The sequence below is a fragment of the Dasypus novemcinctus genome, chromosome 13, assembly GCF_030445035.2.
Source record: "Dasypus novemcinctus isolate mDasNov1 chromosome 13, mDasNov1.1.hap2, whole genome shotgun sequence".
NCBI lineage: Eukaryota > Metazoa > Chordata > Mammalia > Cingulata > Dasypodidae > Dasypus > Dasypus novemcinctus.
This window is the reverse complement of record NC_080685.1, coordinates 95,479,505-95,495,673: the sequence shown is the minus strand read 5'-3', so window position 1 is coordinate 95,495,673 and position 16,169 is coordinate 95,479,505. Positions and strand designations below refer to the sequence as shown.

The following is a 16,169-nucleotide window of genomic DNA, read 5'->3' as shown; positions in this document are numbered from 1 at the left end:
GACAACTAACCAAAGGATGATGATGAACAATGCCCACTTCCCAAAACAGAGATTATCTATAACTGCAATCAAGATGGTTCCGTCCACCTGCCCCACGGGATCTAAGCTTGTGCTCAGTCAGAAACAGAATGGGCATCACCACCCCCAAATCCTCAAGATTGAGCAATGAACAAACATAAGGGGGGAATGCAACTATGGGCCAAAGCAGACATATTATTATTCCAATAATGGAAGAACTTGTGACGCTGATATAAAGGCAGTGGTCATCAGAGGTTCTGAGGAGAGATCAAGGGAAGAATAGGCGTTTTGGTAACATTGGAATTGTTCTGCATGACATTGCTATGATGGATACAGGCCCTCACACATTTTGTCAAAACCTATAAATTTGTGTGGTGTGAAGTGTAAATCATAATGTAAACTATAGACTATGGTTAGTAGCAATGCTTCAGTATGTGTTAATCAACTGTAACATATATACCACACTAATGAATGATGTTAATGGAGACAAGTGTGGGAGGGGGTGGGGATGGAGTATATGGGACTCCCCTATATTTTTAATGTAACATTTATGTAATCTAAATCTTTTTTAAAAATAAAATATATATAGCAGATTTTTGTTTCACATTTGATTATTGTCAAGTGATGACTTGCAAGTGTTAAAAAATATTTGTTGATTGAATGAATGACTAAATGAGTAAGTGGCAGGATTTGAACTCTAGTTCTACCTCCCCAAACTTCCAATATACAGTTGAGCATTCACATATAAATGATAGAGGCATAATGCACTCTGAGTGCAATGAGTGGAAACAGGTGCTGTGGCTCAAGTTTCCAGGGACCTCCACATCCATGTCTATGCCCTTAGGGACTCATGCTCGGGTATCCTCCTTCCCAGAGGACCAATATAAAATAATATAAAGAGTATCCAGAATATACAGAAATGACATTATGCCAACCAAATGAAGAGTAGGACAATTTCTTCAAGTCAGGAACGGATAAAAATTTCAGACTACAAAGTAAGAAATAAACATTTAAAAAATTTCACTAGTATAATCTATGGTTTTAGAGAAACCATACTAAAAGGATTTGCTATAGCTACCAGTTATGAATTTTTAAAGTTTATGTCACCTTTATTACAGTTAATATTATATTAGGTAAATTTGATATAACTACCTTGTAATTATACCTATATACCTACACCAACCTCACAACTACAGGCTACAGTGGTTGTCATTTATTATAATTACATTTATACCGTGCAAATGTTAGAGGATCTCCTTGAAATTGTGATATGCAAACCTGTGGCTTGCAACTCTCTGGGTCCATCCTATTTATCCCCCTTGGGAGAGGCCTTCACGGATGGAGGTCAGGTAAATATCAGGCAGAACAGTCCCAGGCTCCCCGACAATGCATAGCCCTAAGGGAGTTCCTAGTTGTTTATAAATTTGTCCATATTATAACTCCTTAAAGTGAGATATTCCAGAATCTTCCTTCCTGGATTTCCCAGCAGGAGAATGGTCCAGAGTGAATTGCCATAATAAATTTCCTCTTGGCGCAGGGCTCCCCCTTTAATGATCTCCAGGGCACACTCCTCCTTTGGAGATGCTTCTTGAAGATCAATGATCCCAGAAATTGCATTCATGGCGGAGTCTGTAAAATGACAAAGGAAGAGTAGGGTTATCAAAGACTACTACAGTCCACATGATGAAAGCCCAAAGACACCAGCTTAGCCGTTAGGGGATGTTTGCAAGGACTTTCTCTGCAAGTCACTCAGACTATGTGGGGAATACATGGAGAAGACAGTATGTTTAGGAGAACATATATGCAACCTAAAATTTCTCCCCCCTTTTTTTTCACATTGAATACTGTCTTTTATTAGGTATTTGTAATTGCCACAAAACTGGGAAATATGTTTGAAGAAAGATAATTTCCTACTATACCCAGTACCATTTCCCCCCTTCTTCAACCTAAATATAGAACTCCTAATTTATTAATAAGCTAAAAAGTAAAAGTGGGAAGCAGGTATATACACCGTTCTCCCTCCTCACCTTCTCAGTTCATCTTTGGTTGGGTTCTCTGCATAATTCTAGCTTTCCCAAATTATGTCAGGAAAGGCAAAAGAACTGAATGCACTACTATACATGTTGGATCACTAAAAAAAAGCTACAATAATGAATTAAATATAACCTAATAATCAATTAAAAATCCTAAGTTCACAGTTCAATAGGAAAGAGATGAAAAGGCCCAAGCATTTACCTCTTAAATTTGTGCTTTAGGGTTTAGGAAATGTCTTTGCTTTCTATAAACCTGGTCTTTTGTATCTTCTAGATTAGTACTTCTCAAACTTAAAAAATACATACTAATTGCCAAAGGACTCTTGTTAACACGCAGACTCTGATTCAGTAGGGGTGGGGGTCAGGTCAGCTTGGGACTATTCTTAACATGGTCCTTCATGATGCCGAAGCTGCTATGCCTCCCATCACACTTGCAGGAGCAAGATTACAGAGATCTCGCTTTGATCGTGGCTTAGCCAATCTAAAGAATCCCGGAACTGGTCTAGCAGCAATTTCATTCTACATGAAAAAGCACAATAGGTAGAAGGGCCAATGGCTAAGTATGAAATTCAGTATTTAGGTAGCTTTTGTGCACAGAGCCCTGCCCTAAACTAGTTATTGGATTACCTTAGAGTTTCAAGACTTCACATTTTCCAACTGAAAATACGGAATTTTGTGTCAAAGCATTATCTGAATTTCGTATTAAAAAATTTTGTGTGTGTGTGTGAGAACTCAGTTCCTTCTCTGTGCCTACTTTAAGCTAGGTACTTTAAATTCATTAAAATGTCCCCCTTTTAACCACATTCAAATATATAATTCAGTGCTGTTAATTACATTCACAATGTTGTGCTACCATCACCACCATCCATTACCAAAACAGCCCTTTCTTGTTCCCGTCTCTTTTATTCTGTTACTGTCATTAAATTTCTGTTTAAAATTTTCTTATAATACCTTCTCTACATCTTAGATAAACTTGTATTTGGTTTACAGAAAAGTTACAAAATTGGACAAAGTGTTCCCTTATATCCTTCATCCTTCTTCCTCTAATCTTAAACTCATACATAACCATTATGCAATTTTCAAGAACAAGTAAAATATGGTACGATACTATTCACTAAACTGCAGACCTCATGTTTTCACTAATGTCCTTTTTCCGTTACAGAATCTTATCCAGGATTCCATTTATTTGTTATCTCTTCATAGCTACTCCAAGACTGTGACAGTCTTTCCTTGTGGTTTTGACACTTTTGAAGTGTACTGAACCATTGTTATATAGAGTGTCTTTCGATTTGGGGTTGTCTAAAGTTTCTCATGAATGGAGTGAGATCATGGCTTTTTGGCTACAATACCAAACAAACGATGTTGTGTCCTTCTCAGTGCATTATTTTAAGGGGCTCATGATATCAATATGTCTTATTATTGGTGATCCTATTTACAAAAACAATTTGTATTTGGTAGGAATTGCATAGAATTATAATTGAGTATCCATGAGGACATAAGGTGTTTAGAGAGGGGTCAGGTGAAGAATGGTAAGGAATGGAAGGGAAGGTCAAAGAGTGGTCAGAAGGTCCACTAATGACAGACTAGAGAGAGGCCTAGTGCTTTCTGTCACCAGTTTTGAGTGCATTATACATGAGACAGGGAGTTCAGAAGCTTCTTTACTCACACTAGTAAGACAGGCAATCCATCTCCAGGTCATTTACTCCAATGTCTTGGCCTTACCTGTGTTTATGAGGCCGATGACACAGAGAGTGATTGACACATTGACCTTGGTCACTGAATATTCCTTCCTGATGGAGGAGAAGAATCCATCCAGAGCAAACTTGCTTGCAGCATAGGCAGCAATCAGTGGAAAAGGTATTTTCCCTAAATGATAGATTAAAGAAACAGCGTTGACAAGATGACCCATTTACCATCTTTGATCTATCTGCAAAAGGCTTTGTGATCTCTGTAGCTCTTTGTTATCTCCTTTGAGTGTCAGTTTCTTCTTCCCTCTGGAAATTATTCTGCTGTATTGAATTACTGAAAGAAAAATTCATTAAGGTGCCAAAGAAACTCCCTGTTTGGAGACTGGGGTGGGCTGCACAACAGCTTTCATTGAAGAAGGATTGGGTAGATTTTCAGTAAGGATTATTTATTTCAGTAAATAATCCTGGCCACGAAAAAAACTATGCAACTGCACAGCTGTCGAAATTTCCCCTTCTGACCCAAGAGAGCTGGGATTCAAGGGTTTGACAAGAACCCTCTGCCAACTCAGTAACTTGTCACTGATAATGGAAAGGGTATGTTTCACATTCTACATATAGGGGATGAAGGTTCTGGTCTTCAAACAATCTTTACCATCCTTTTCTACTCCAAACCACTTTACTTACTTTCACCAACCTGGTTAATTCTTATGCAGTTTCACAGAGGACATGCAAGCATATTCCTAATAGGATATTATATCCTTTCCAGGAGGAAGGAACAAAAGTGGCATGAGACACTAGACTCTTTGCTGAGCATTGTTACAATTGCTGCTTAAAAACCCTGGCTTGGGGAGTGGATGTGACTCAAGCAGTTGAGCTTCACATGGGAGGTTACAGTTAGGTTCCCAGTGCCTCCTAAAAAAACAAAAACAAAAACAAATAACATGCAAAACAAACAAGAAAACCAACTCAGGTAAGTGGATGTGGCTCAGTGGTTGAGCACTATCTGGCTTCCCACATACAAGGTCCTGGGTTCAATCTCTGGCCTCTGGTACCTAAAAAAAAAAAAAAAAAAAAAATCCTGGTTTGGTAATTCTAAAATCCTGGTCTGCTAATTCTAAAATCTGGGCTATTTAAGGATTGATCTCCATTGAAAATGGTCTTTCCTTTTGAGTATTGGTTATATTTCCTATTCTTCGTTTATCTAATAATTTTAGATTGCATCTTGGGTACATCATAGAGTCTCTGAATTCAGTTACATTCCCCTAAAGAGTACTGATTTTGTTTCATTTTTTTATTTGTCACTTAACCTTGCATTGGTCTCTTGCAGTATGTATGCTTAGAGAGTAGCTGATCTTTCTGTTCAATTATTTGAGTCTTAACTTGGTTGTTTGGTATCTGCACTGCTCATGAATAGTTTGGGGTCAACTAGAGATTATGGGAGAATATAATTTGGTGGCTCTCTCCTTTCTAGGAGGTTCCCTTCACTTTCTGGTTGGTATGGCAACTCCAAACTTCTTCCTTCTGGTTCTTCAAGTCAGTTAGAGTGTATGTTTCAATCCAAGATTAACACTGACTGGGACCTGCCCTTAGGCAAAAGCTATAAAATTGGGAAACTCTCCTACTGTCCTGTCCTTCTGTCCTTTTTCCATGTGTTGACAGCCCTCCAGTTTCTGTCTGCTTTTGGTCACCCTCCAGTGCTTTCAATAGTTTTCTATTTTGTCTAAAGTTTATAGTTATTATCTGGAAGGTTGGTCTGTTAGGTACAACTCTGTCATTACTGGAATTGAAACCTCTATAGTTTTTTAAATACAATAATGTAGTATGCCAAATCAATGGAAAAGGATGGTTCTTTCATAAAAATGCTGGGAAAATTGTTGTTAGCTTTTAAATTTTAAGTTAGTTTCCTGTTGTATATTATATAGCAACAAAAATTCTACATGGAAAATTGTGGCACTGTTGTCTATCATTTAATAGTAGAACCTGATTTTTTTTTCCAGGACAGCAGTGTGCTCAGGTAAAAAATACTTGCTCTCCAAGATTCCCTTGCTCCTATGGGTGGCCATGTCATCTAGTTCTGACTAGTGAGAAGTCTAACAGATGGAGATTGCAGGAAAGATATTAGTTTCCTGATAAAACAGATAGATTCAGGAGGCATGCAACTTTTACATTTTATCTTTCCTCTTTCTTCCTAAATGGAATTCAGATATGATGCCTACATTTGCAGCAGTCACCTTGTGAGATTGGGGGGAAAAGTTGCATATTAAGGATAGTGGAACATAAATGTGGAGTAAGCATGGATTCTTGAGGACATTCAAAGTTCCTCAAACCCTGGCTTTGAACTTCTTGTTACCTGAGAATAAGGAACTGCTATTTGTTAGGCCACCGTGAGATTTGTTATGTGTGCAGCAGAATGCGATTTTTGACTGACACAAAAACAACTCAGTTAGAAAAAAGGCTATTATAGGTGAATATTTATTATTCACTGGTTGTGAAAGATCTTTGTAATAAAAAAAAAGGCAAAGAATATATTATTATATAAAAATGTAAAAATCTCTACGTGTTAAAAATATGACTCTAATACCACTATAATTGTTAACATGTTATAACTTGTATTTTCTAGTTAATCCCATTCTCCTTATTCATGCCCACTTTGGGCCAATGGAACTTGAGAATGTTGTTTGGAGTGTCTGGAAAAGTTCTTTGTTCTTCTGGGAGAGTATCTGAAAACAGTAACTCTTTTGCGTCAGCTGGGCATATTTATGCATGGATATGAGGCCCAGAAATGCTGCAGCTATCTTACTGTCAGGCTGAGGATGAAGCCACATATGGGAGAGAGCAGAGCCAAGAGACTCACAGGGACACTGAGCTTGAGCCAAGTCAACTGTGAAGCCCGCCCTACATCTGGACTTTCAGTTACGCCAATAATTTTCCTTAATTCTTTAAGCCAGAAATAGATCCAAATTATTTATAAGATTAGAATAATGGTTCAAAGTATGAACTCTAGAGTCAGTTGACCTGGGTGTGAATCCCAAATATGCCATTTGTTAGCTGTAATATGTGGAAAAAAATATTATCAATCTGAAATAGTTCATGTAATAAACTTAGCACCAACTCTGGAACTTAGAAAGTGTTCACTAAATGCTATTATTATTAGTAGTAGTAGTACTAATATTAGTATTCCAAGTCAATCAGAAAAGTATGAGCTATTCAAAAAATCATGTTGGGACAAATAGCTAACTACCTGGAGAATGGGAAAATGCCATTTTCGTTAATAAATTAAAATTAGAGAGTAGATGCAGAACATAAAATAATAAAACAAGATATTGATGACTATATAATCTCAAGTAAGAGAGTTTTTAAAATTTATTTTTGAATCCTTAAAGATCCCCCCGCTCCAGCCCGAGGAGGTTCCATCGTTCGTTTGCTGTTTCTGCTTGTTGTTTTTTGCGTGTTGTTTGTGCTCATTGTCTGCTCATTGTTTTTGCTCACTGTCTGCTTGTTGTTTTTTGGTCATTGTCTGTTTTTTCTTTAGGGGGTGCCAAGAACTGAACCCAGGACCTCCCATGTGGGAGGTGGGTGCTCAACTGCTTGAGTCACACCTGCTCCCAAGAGATGCTTTTCAAAGCATGAATTTAAAGGCATAAATTATGAAGGTTTAATGAGTTAGAATACATAAAAATTTAAAACCTTCGACGTACTAGAAATGCTAGCTATTGCGTTCCTATACATATTTCCTTCAAAGAGACTTTGCCTTCCAAGCATCTTCCACACAAAAATCAGTAGTATTTGTAGACACTAGTAATGAGCAAATTGAGGAGGAAATCAAGAAAAAAAGTTAAAAAAAAAAAAAGAAAAAAAAAGAAAAAAGTTTTCATTTACAATAGCAAGTAAGAGAATGGAAATCTGGAGATAAATTTAACCAAGGATGTAAACAATTTATACATGGAAAACTAGAAAACATTGTAAAAAGAAACCAAAGAAGACCTAAATAAATTTAAGGACATTCTGTGTTCATGAACTTGAAGGCTAATTATTGGGCTGCACAAATATATACCTGTAATAAAATGGAGAAGAACCATACATGTGCATTGTACCATTGTCACCTTCCTGGTTTTGATAGTATACTACAGTTATGTAATACTGTGCATGTCACATTGTATAGTAGTTGGGGAAACCGGGTGAAGAGTGCATAGGACTTCTCTGTACTATTTTTGCAATTTCCTTTGAATATATAATTATCTCAAAATAAATGTTTTTTGTTGTTGTCATTGTTACTGATAAAATAAAATGCTGCTGCTGATTAAAAGATTTCAATTCTTCCTACAGCAGTTTACAGATTCAATGCAATGCCAATCAAAATTCTAAAAGCCTTCTTTACAGAAGTAGGAAAACCAATCCTAAAATTCCTATGGAAGAATAAGGCACCCTGAAGGGCCAAATCCATCTTGAGAAAGAAGAACATTTGGAGGACTCACTGTTCCTATAATAAAACTTATGACAAAGCTACAGTAATCAAAACTGCATGGAACTAGTACAAGGAGAGACATATCAGGACCTTGTGTTAGACAAGAGTTTCTTAGGCTTTTTATCAAAAGCATGAGCAACAAAAGAAAAAAGAGATAAATGGCACTTGATCAAAATAAAAAATTTTTGCATATCAAGTGACTTTATCATGAAAGTAGAAAGACAACTTACAAAATGGAAGAAAACATTTGAAATCACATATCTGGTAAGAGTTTAACATCCAGAATATATAAAGAAATCTACAACTCAACAACAAAAAGACAAACAGTACAGTTTAAAAACAGGTAAAAGCCTTGAATAACCCTTTCTCTAAAGAAGATATACAAGTGACCAAATGTATATGAAATGATGCTCAACATCATTAGCCAAAAGGAAAATGCAAATCAAAGCCACAAGATAGCGTTTCACACCCAGGAGAATTGCTACTATTAAAAAAATGGAAAATAACTATTGGAGAGGATGTGGAGAAAGGGACACTTGTTCATTGTTGGTAGGGATGTAAAATTGTACGGTCACTGTGGGAAACAATTTTGTGATTCCTCAGAAAGTTAAGTATAGAATTATCATATGTCCTTGAAATCCAATTTCTTTGTATATATTCAAAAGAATTGAAAGCAGGGATCCAAGCAGATATTCACACATTGATGTAATAGTGACATTAATTTCAAATGCCAAAAAATGAAAACAACCTAAGTGTCCATCAATGAATGAATGGATAAGCAGAATGTAGTGTATACATATAATGGATTAATATTCCACTGTAAAATTGAATGATGTTGTGATACATGTGACAACATGGATGAACCTTGAAGACATCATGCTGAGTGAAATAAACGAGACACAAAACGACAAATACTACATGATTTCACCAAGATGAAATAATTAAGAGCAAGTAAATTCATAGAGTAAGAAACCAGAATACATGTTATCAGGGACCAGGGTGAGGGTAGGGAGTGGGGAATCTATGCTTAATTGTTACCGATTTTCTATTTAGGGTGACAGAAAAGTTTTGGTGATGATGTTGGTGATGGTAGGACAAAATTGTGAATTAATTAACACATCTGAATTATATAGTTGAATGTGGTTAAAGGGTGAAATTTTATATTGTATATACTAGAATATAGTAGATTTAGAAATTAAAAACCCAACAACATAGGACTATACAACTCTGTGAACTGTAATGTAAACTATGGGTTATAGTTAGTACAATGATAATAGTATTGTTTCATCAGTTGTAACAAGGGCACCACACTAATGCAAAATGTTCATAATAGGGAAAACTCTGTGTGTGGTAGAGGTGAATATAACGGAGCCCTGTCTTTTCTGCATGATTTTTCTGTAAAACAGTATCTTCTATAATAAAAATGAAAAAAGAAAAAAAAAAACACAATAACTGAAAAAAAGTTAAGTTACACGATTGGGCATTTTAGTTACTGAAGTGAGCCTATTGAGACTGGAAGCACCCAGAAGGTCTTATATTATCCTGGAGTGGATAGAAAAGTGTTGCAGTTTACCTTAGATGACCTCCAGGTTCAGGAAGGAGCTAGCCTCCCAGAACACATCTGATCAGGAAGGAAAGAATAGTCTTGTGGTTGTACCCTGAGAGGCTCATTTATTCAACCATCAGCTGAAAATAATATGCCAGAGTAAAAAATGAATTAAATCAGATGAATAAGTAAATGTCCTGTTCTAGTATGAATGAAGCAGTCAGGAAAGGGAGACCTTAGCAGCCGGAATGCCTTCGCCCAAGGCTAAGCTTTGGTTTATGTGGGAAAATGGAGCAACTGAGGAGGATTAGGTATGTGGCTGCCGGATTTCTTCTCTGGGAAGTTTTAGAGCACTAAGAAACAGAGCTCGGGTGACCATATTTTCTGAAGCAAAATATGAGACATGGAGTTTGACAAATATTACTGCAGAGGTGGTGATAAATGGGACGGAATGTTTGCAATTAGCTCGGTCCCAGAAATGCTGGGGCTGAGCCACTTTAGAAACCAAGTGAGAGAGGGAGAGCTGGCAGAGAAGCTGTGCACTGTGGCTTGTTCACTGAGTGGAAAAGGTCAAAAGGAGGCCTTCGTCCTTTGGTTCATCTACTTCCCACCCTCCATCTCCTACTGCCTTGCTGAGGTTTTGAAACTCTGTTTCAAAGGTGGATTTTAAACTGCTTTAATTAAGAGCTCAGAAGAAATGGAATCGAAATGCCTCATTCCTGCCTGTGTTCAGACTTTATAGGATCCCGAGCAAAACAGCCATATCCTGATTGAGCCTCAGCTTGAGGTTCCAACCTGCCTGGATGACTTCAAGGCCGGGAACTCATCTTGGACCCTGCTCTCCACCCTCCAGCCATTTCTTCTAGCTATTTCTAAAAATTTTGCCCCAGCTGGAACTCTTTTGTGATTGGAACTCCTTACATGTCACAGTTATCTTGTTGAGTTCTAAGGATAAATCACCTATTTACCCATGTACTTCATCTACCTAATCCAGGTCAGGAGAACCTGAGCCTTGTCATCGCAAGTATTGAGACAGCTCACAGCCAGGTGATAACTGAAGCAACGAGAATAGATGGGGAGAGCATGTTGAGTGCAAAGAGAAGAGGGCTTAGGACCGAAGGAATCCTGAGGAAACCTACAGTTAAGGGTTGGGGAGATGAAAAGGAACCTGAAGGACACTGAGAAGGGGCAGTTGAAGGGACCAGAGGAAAACTAGGGGAGTGTTTTGGCAGAAGACAAAGGAGGAGGGTGTGGTGTTGAGAGTGCAAAATGCTGCAAAGATAAGGTAAAGCCTGTTACTAAATTTTGCAGCAAGGTGACTTTGGCAAGAGCATCTCTGTGCAGGTATGGGGCCCTTACAACAGGTTGTTAAATGTGTTTCCTCCTGTTGTCTCAAGAGTTTCAGCAGATCTCCGAAGGCAAGAATAAAAGAATAGATTTTAAGAAGCCCCACTGTTGAAAATGGACCCAAACCAATTCTGCCAGCATTAGCTAAGCACCCACATTCAGCTTAAATAAACAGTTGTGTTTGCAGGAGGGGGAGTTGGCAATATCTTCACTGTTTATCCACAAAGGGTCAGGGGAGGCAGTTGCATTCCTCTTGCCTAGAGCCACAGGAGAGAGACTTCAAATGCGCCATTTGGAGACATTTACAAGGGTCTCCTGGAGTTTGGTATTTGACTCCTACCTGTGAGTCTAAAGGCAAGAGGCAGTGCTGGGCTGCCCTAGGCTGATGATAGGGCTGAACGCATTGTGGGACCAAGACGGTCCATAGATGGCAGGCAGGGCTTTCCAGACCAAATGTGGACCCCCATGCAGGGGTAATGGCTGGGTTATAGGCCCAGGGATGGTGGGTGGGCGGCTCCAAGAAGCCTGGGCAGATCCAAGCCCTGGAGTTAGGGTGAAGCTGAAATAGTGAGCTAGAGTGGGTATTGTTCATGCCAAGAAAACCGCAGGGGCCTCTCCCCCAGGGAGATAGCCAAGGAACCCAAAAAAACCCTACAAAACTCCCCTCATCCTTCTTCTAAATCACTAACTCCTAAATGCTAGGATGTAGAATTCTTTTTCTTTTGAAATAATTTCAAACTCATGGAAAAGTTGCAAGACTAGTACACAGAACTTTTTTTCCCTGGAACTATCTGAGAGTAAATGCTGACCTGATGCCCCATCACCCCTGGAGACTTCAGTGTGTATTTCCTGCACATAGGAACATTCTCCTACATTAGCATATGATAACCGTCAAAACACTGCGGTATTCCTGTGTCTCACCCACAGACCCCATCAGGGCTTGCCGCTGGTCCCAATAATATCCCTTATAGTAAAAGGATCCAATCCAGGATCCCGGGTCGTATTTTGTCATCATGTCTCTTCAGTCTCCTTCGATCTGGACTGGTTTCTTTGTCAGGACCTTGACATTGCTGAAGTGGTTTTGTAGAATTTTTTGTGATATGCTGGAGTTGGCCTGTATTGGATCATGAGAGCAGATTGTTAAATTTCCAGGAATTTTGCTAGCAGGTTGGCTATGGTAGGAGTATGTACATTGGGGAAATGCCACAAATCAGATTTTGAGTGTTTTTTTTTTTGCCTTTCTGGAAAGCTGGCTGTTAAACATTTACCAGTATGCTACTGATTAATGTTCCTCAGTTTAGATTTGTCTAATATTTCCCCATGATTGATTCAGATTATGCATTTTTTGGGCAGGATCACAGAAGTAATTCTGTGCGCTTCACCTTGCTTCCCATCCGGTGGTACAAGTTCTGAATTTTTCTCATTCCTGATGACGTTAATCTTGGTTATTTGATTTAGGTGGTGTCTGCCAGGCTGCTCCACTATAATTACTTTTTCCCTTTATAATCAATAAGTATTTTGTGGGGTGGTACTTTGAGACTATGTAAATACCCTATTTTAAATTTAAAATTTAACCCACTAGTTTTAGCATCCATTGATGCTTCTTGGCTGAATTATTTCTCTGATACACAGTTGCTAAATGGTGGTTTTTCTCACTTCAGGTTCCTTCTATTTTTATCATTTTGTATTCCACTATAAGGAAAATCCTTTTTTTCCCATTTATTTATTCACTGATTTATATCATCATGCGCTCACGGATTCCTGTTGTATGTGATGGATTATAATCTACTATTGTCATTATTTACTTTAATGATCAATGGTCCCAGATTTGGCTAGTGGGAGACCGTTAACACTGGTTTTTATGTCCTAGAAATACGGACCTATTATTCTTTGAGCAGTTCTTTACTTACTGACATAAGATTTTCAGGCTCATCTTGAACCTCTCCTGGACCTTCCCCGGTTGCAACCATTTCTCCAAGAAACCTTGATTCCTTTAGTGGGGAATAATATTTAGAAACCCAAATCTGGGTGCTAAGTATGCCACCAGGTCCTCTCAGTTGACAGAGCTAGGGAATATATGCACGATGCATGCATAAATACAGACACATCTATACTTCTCTATCTACCTATACATATTTTAAAAACCATTCCTTCGTATTATCTCTGATTCCAACTTGACAATACAGGGTTCATTCAAATTTTCTTTCTTTAAGTATGTGGAACTCTGAGAATCTGGCTACCATTAATCTCAAGGCATACTACTTATTTAACGAATGCCCCCGATATGCGCTCGGCCCCCACGTGCCTCTGCACGCTCTGTGGGGATGCCCTCCTTAACCTGCTGAGGCTCAGAAAACGTGGGTCAGGTCCCCACGCTGACGCCCTCCATTCCCTTCATCCTGCCTGGGCTCCGGTACCCTATGCTGGCCACACGATGCCTTTTTCACTCCAGGTTGTGCTGCCCCATTGCAGCCTCCCTGGCAGATGCCTGCCCCTGTGCTCTCAGACCCGGGACACCAGCCAGGCTGCTACATGCCCCCTTCCTGCGCTTGTTGCACGGCTACCTTTCTTGACTGACTCCGACTCCAAAATTTGCACCAGTTTACCACTTCTGCCCCCTCATCACATTCCCTCTTGCCCCATGTAGACACCCTCCTCATCCTCGGATGCCCCGAGTCAGGGGGCCACTGCTACTCGCTGGCACAGGCCTATGCCAGACTGCTCAGGTTTGACCACCTGTGCTCCCCCTGCCCCCCCTTCCCGGTTTCCCCCCCACCTCCCCCACACAGATGCCTACCTCACTCAGCCCCACTGAATGGCCTTAGAGTGAATTATTCAGGAAGGAAGGTCAGAAATTTTTTTTCAAGTGTTAGTGTAGTTTATGTTTTATCCTACCCATTATACTGCTGCTGTTTGCCAAGGGCAGGCCAAATTAAAAGTATTTTAGTTTTTTTTCAATGCTTTGACATTTGGGAATGACAATTTTTTTGGTATACTTCAAATTTCATGTGTTTTGAACTAAATAAAAGGGTGGGCTTCTCTCTTTCAATATACAGAGCAGGTGTCTCTCTTTTAACATATTTTTAATTACTCACTTGTCTACTTCTTTAAATCATAGACTTACCAATAGGCTTGAGCAAAACAATATTTTACTTATGCTTTGAATTTTAGCTGTGTTTGACATACTAACTGCTCAAGGACATTTATAAAAAGGATGGTTTGTCATTTAGGTACAACTTAACTAACTTTTCCTTCTCTACTTTTCCTGATATAGTTTATCAGTCTACCAAATAGAAGTTTTGTTACCATGATAACTTTCCTAACCTATGCATATAGTCTAATTTAGACATGAAAGTCTGCAAAATAGAAATACATTTCATGGATGAGAAGCCTGTCCACTCAACTGCAGCTAAATAGCTATAAAGAAACTAAAATATAGTTACTTAAAAAAAAATCTTTAAAACCCATTGACATTTACTAATTATTGGTAGCATATAAATTGCTACTAATAAATTAGTAAAAGAGCAACACGTTCTTGGGAAATCTATAATTTGTCCAATTAATCACTGAATTTGACAAATTGGCTTTATTTTTTAGTTAAAATTTTTTTCTCCTTTATTAGCGTTGTGGGTTTATAGAACAATTATGCACAAAAATCAGGATTCCCATATACCAACATGCTACCAACACCTTGCGTTGGTGTGGAACATTTGTTATAACTGACGATAGCACATTTTATAATTGTACTGTTAAGTAAAGTCCATAGTTTAACCTAGGATTCACTGTTTAGGATATTTCCATGGATTTAAAAAAAATTATTCTATTACCATATATACAATCTAACATGTTTCCTTTTAGTCATATTCAGATACATATTTCAGTGCTGTTAACTGTTCACAATGTTGTGCTACCATCGCCACCATCCATTACCTAAACAATTCCAACATTCCAAACAAGAACCCTTTTAAGCCTTAACTTCCTATTCCCTATCCCCATCTCATTCCCTAGCAACCTATATTCTTGATTCAGACTCTATGAGTTTGCTTATTCTGATGGTTTTAAATCAGTGAGATTGTACAATATTTGTCCTTTTGTATCTGGCTTATTTCAAATGGACTTTTGGCATATGTGACATTGGGTGATGTTATCACAATTCCTCTGGCATTCTGCATTTTATTTATGTCTGAACACAACCTTGCCTGAAGTTCGTGTGTGTCGCCTGACTCAAGGCGGCGATGGGGTCTTGTGATGTAAAATAGGGCTGCCTATCTAAGGTATAAAAGTCAAAGCCATCACTTTAAGCATTGACAGCTGAACATTTTTGTATTAATTTTTGTTGGCTTTGTTTTGTTTTGAGAAAAGCCAGCATAAAGCACTTTATTGCAATAATAACTCAAAGCTCATATGTGATGTGGGAGATGGGAGGGTGGGGCGGCAACAATTTCTGTCATCAAATCACTACAAAAAGGTCAGCAAAGGAGTGAGAGGGGGAGGGAAAAGCCAGGAAACTTTGAGATCAACAGCCGGGGGCTGAGCATCCAAAAAACAGGAGATGCTGAAGTTGCCATGACCAGCATCATCTGCTTAAGAGAACCTTCAAGGATCTCTCACACAGCTGGGCTTTCCTTAAGTGTCTATGAACAGCACCTTCAATTGAAGTTTTTTCTTAAAGTTCTTAAAATTTAGGAAGTGGAGGAGCTTGGACAGTTATGAGAAGAGTACAAAAGTCCTGAAAATCCATTAGAAAAACTACAGTATGGAAAAAAATAAGCCAGGCCACACAAAAAAAAAAAAAAAAAAAAAGGGCTTCAGAGGTTCCTGCTGGCCCAGGGACAGATCCCTGTTGTGTCCAACACTGCAGTGAAAATTATGTGCTTTCAAAAGGCAGAGGACTTCAGGGGAGGAGAGGGTGGGGCTGGTGGAGGCCGCTGCTCTCCTCTTTCCCACTTCAGTTTTGGGTAGGGCTTTTAATTCCAGCCAAGGATGTCTCTCAACTTGGAGCAGCCCTCAACAGGCCTTAAATCTGCGCGGCTTCGCAGTGCAGCAGCAAGTATGTTCCATAGATATAAATC

At 38.7% G+C, this 16,169-nt stretch overlaps 1 protein-coding gene across 4 annotated transcripts in view; it reads right to left on the bottom strand.

The window, feature by feature from the left end:
- Positions 1-1,099: 1,099 nt before the first annotated feature.
- The window catches only part of HSD11B1 (hydroxysteroid 11-beta dehydrogenase 1), a 47,694-nt gene continuing 32,624 nt past the window's right edge, over positions 1,100-16,169 (bottom strand). For all 4 annotated transcript variants that reach the window (XM_058275140.2, XM_058275141.2, XM_058275139.2 and 1 more), the window contains 2 exons: positions 3,774-3,917; positions 1,100-1,647 (listed from right to left, as the gene is read on the bottom strand). In XM_058275140.2, the coding sequence (XP_058131123.1) occupies positions 1,427-1,647; positions 3,774-3,917 (365 nt within the window). In that variant the 3' untranslated portion in view covers positions 1,100-1,426. The remainder of the gene's footprint in view (positions 1,648-3,773; positions 3,918-16,169) is intronic.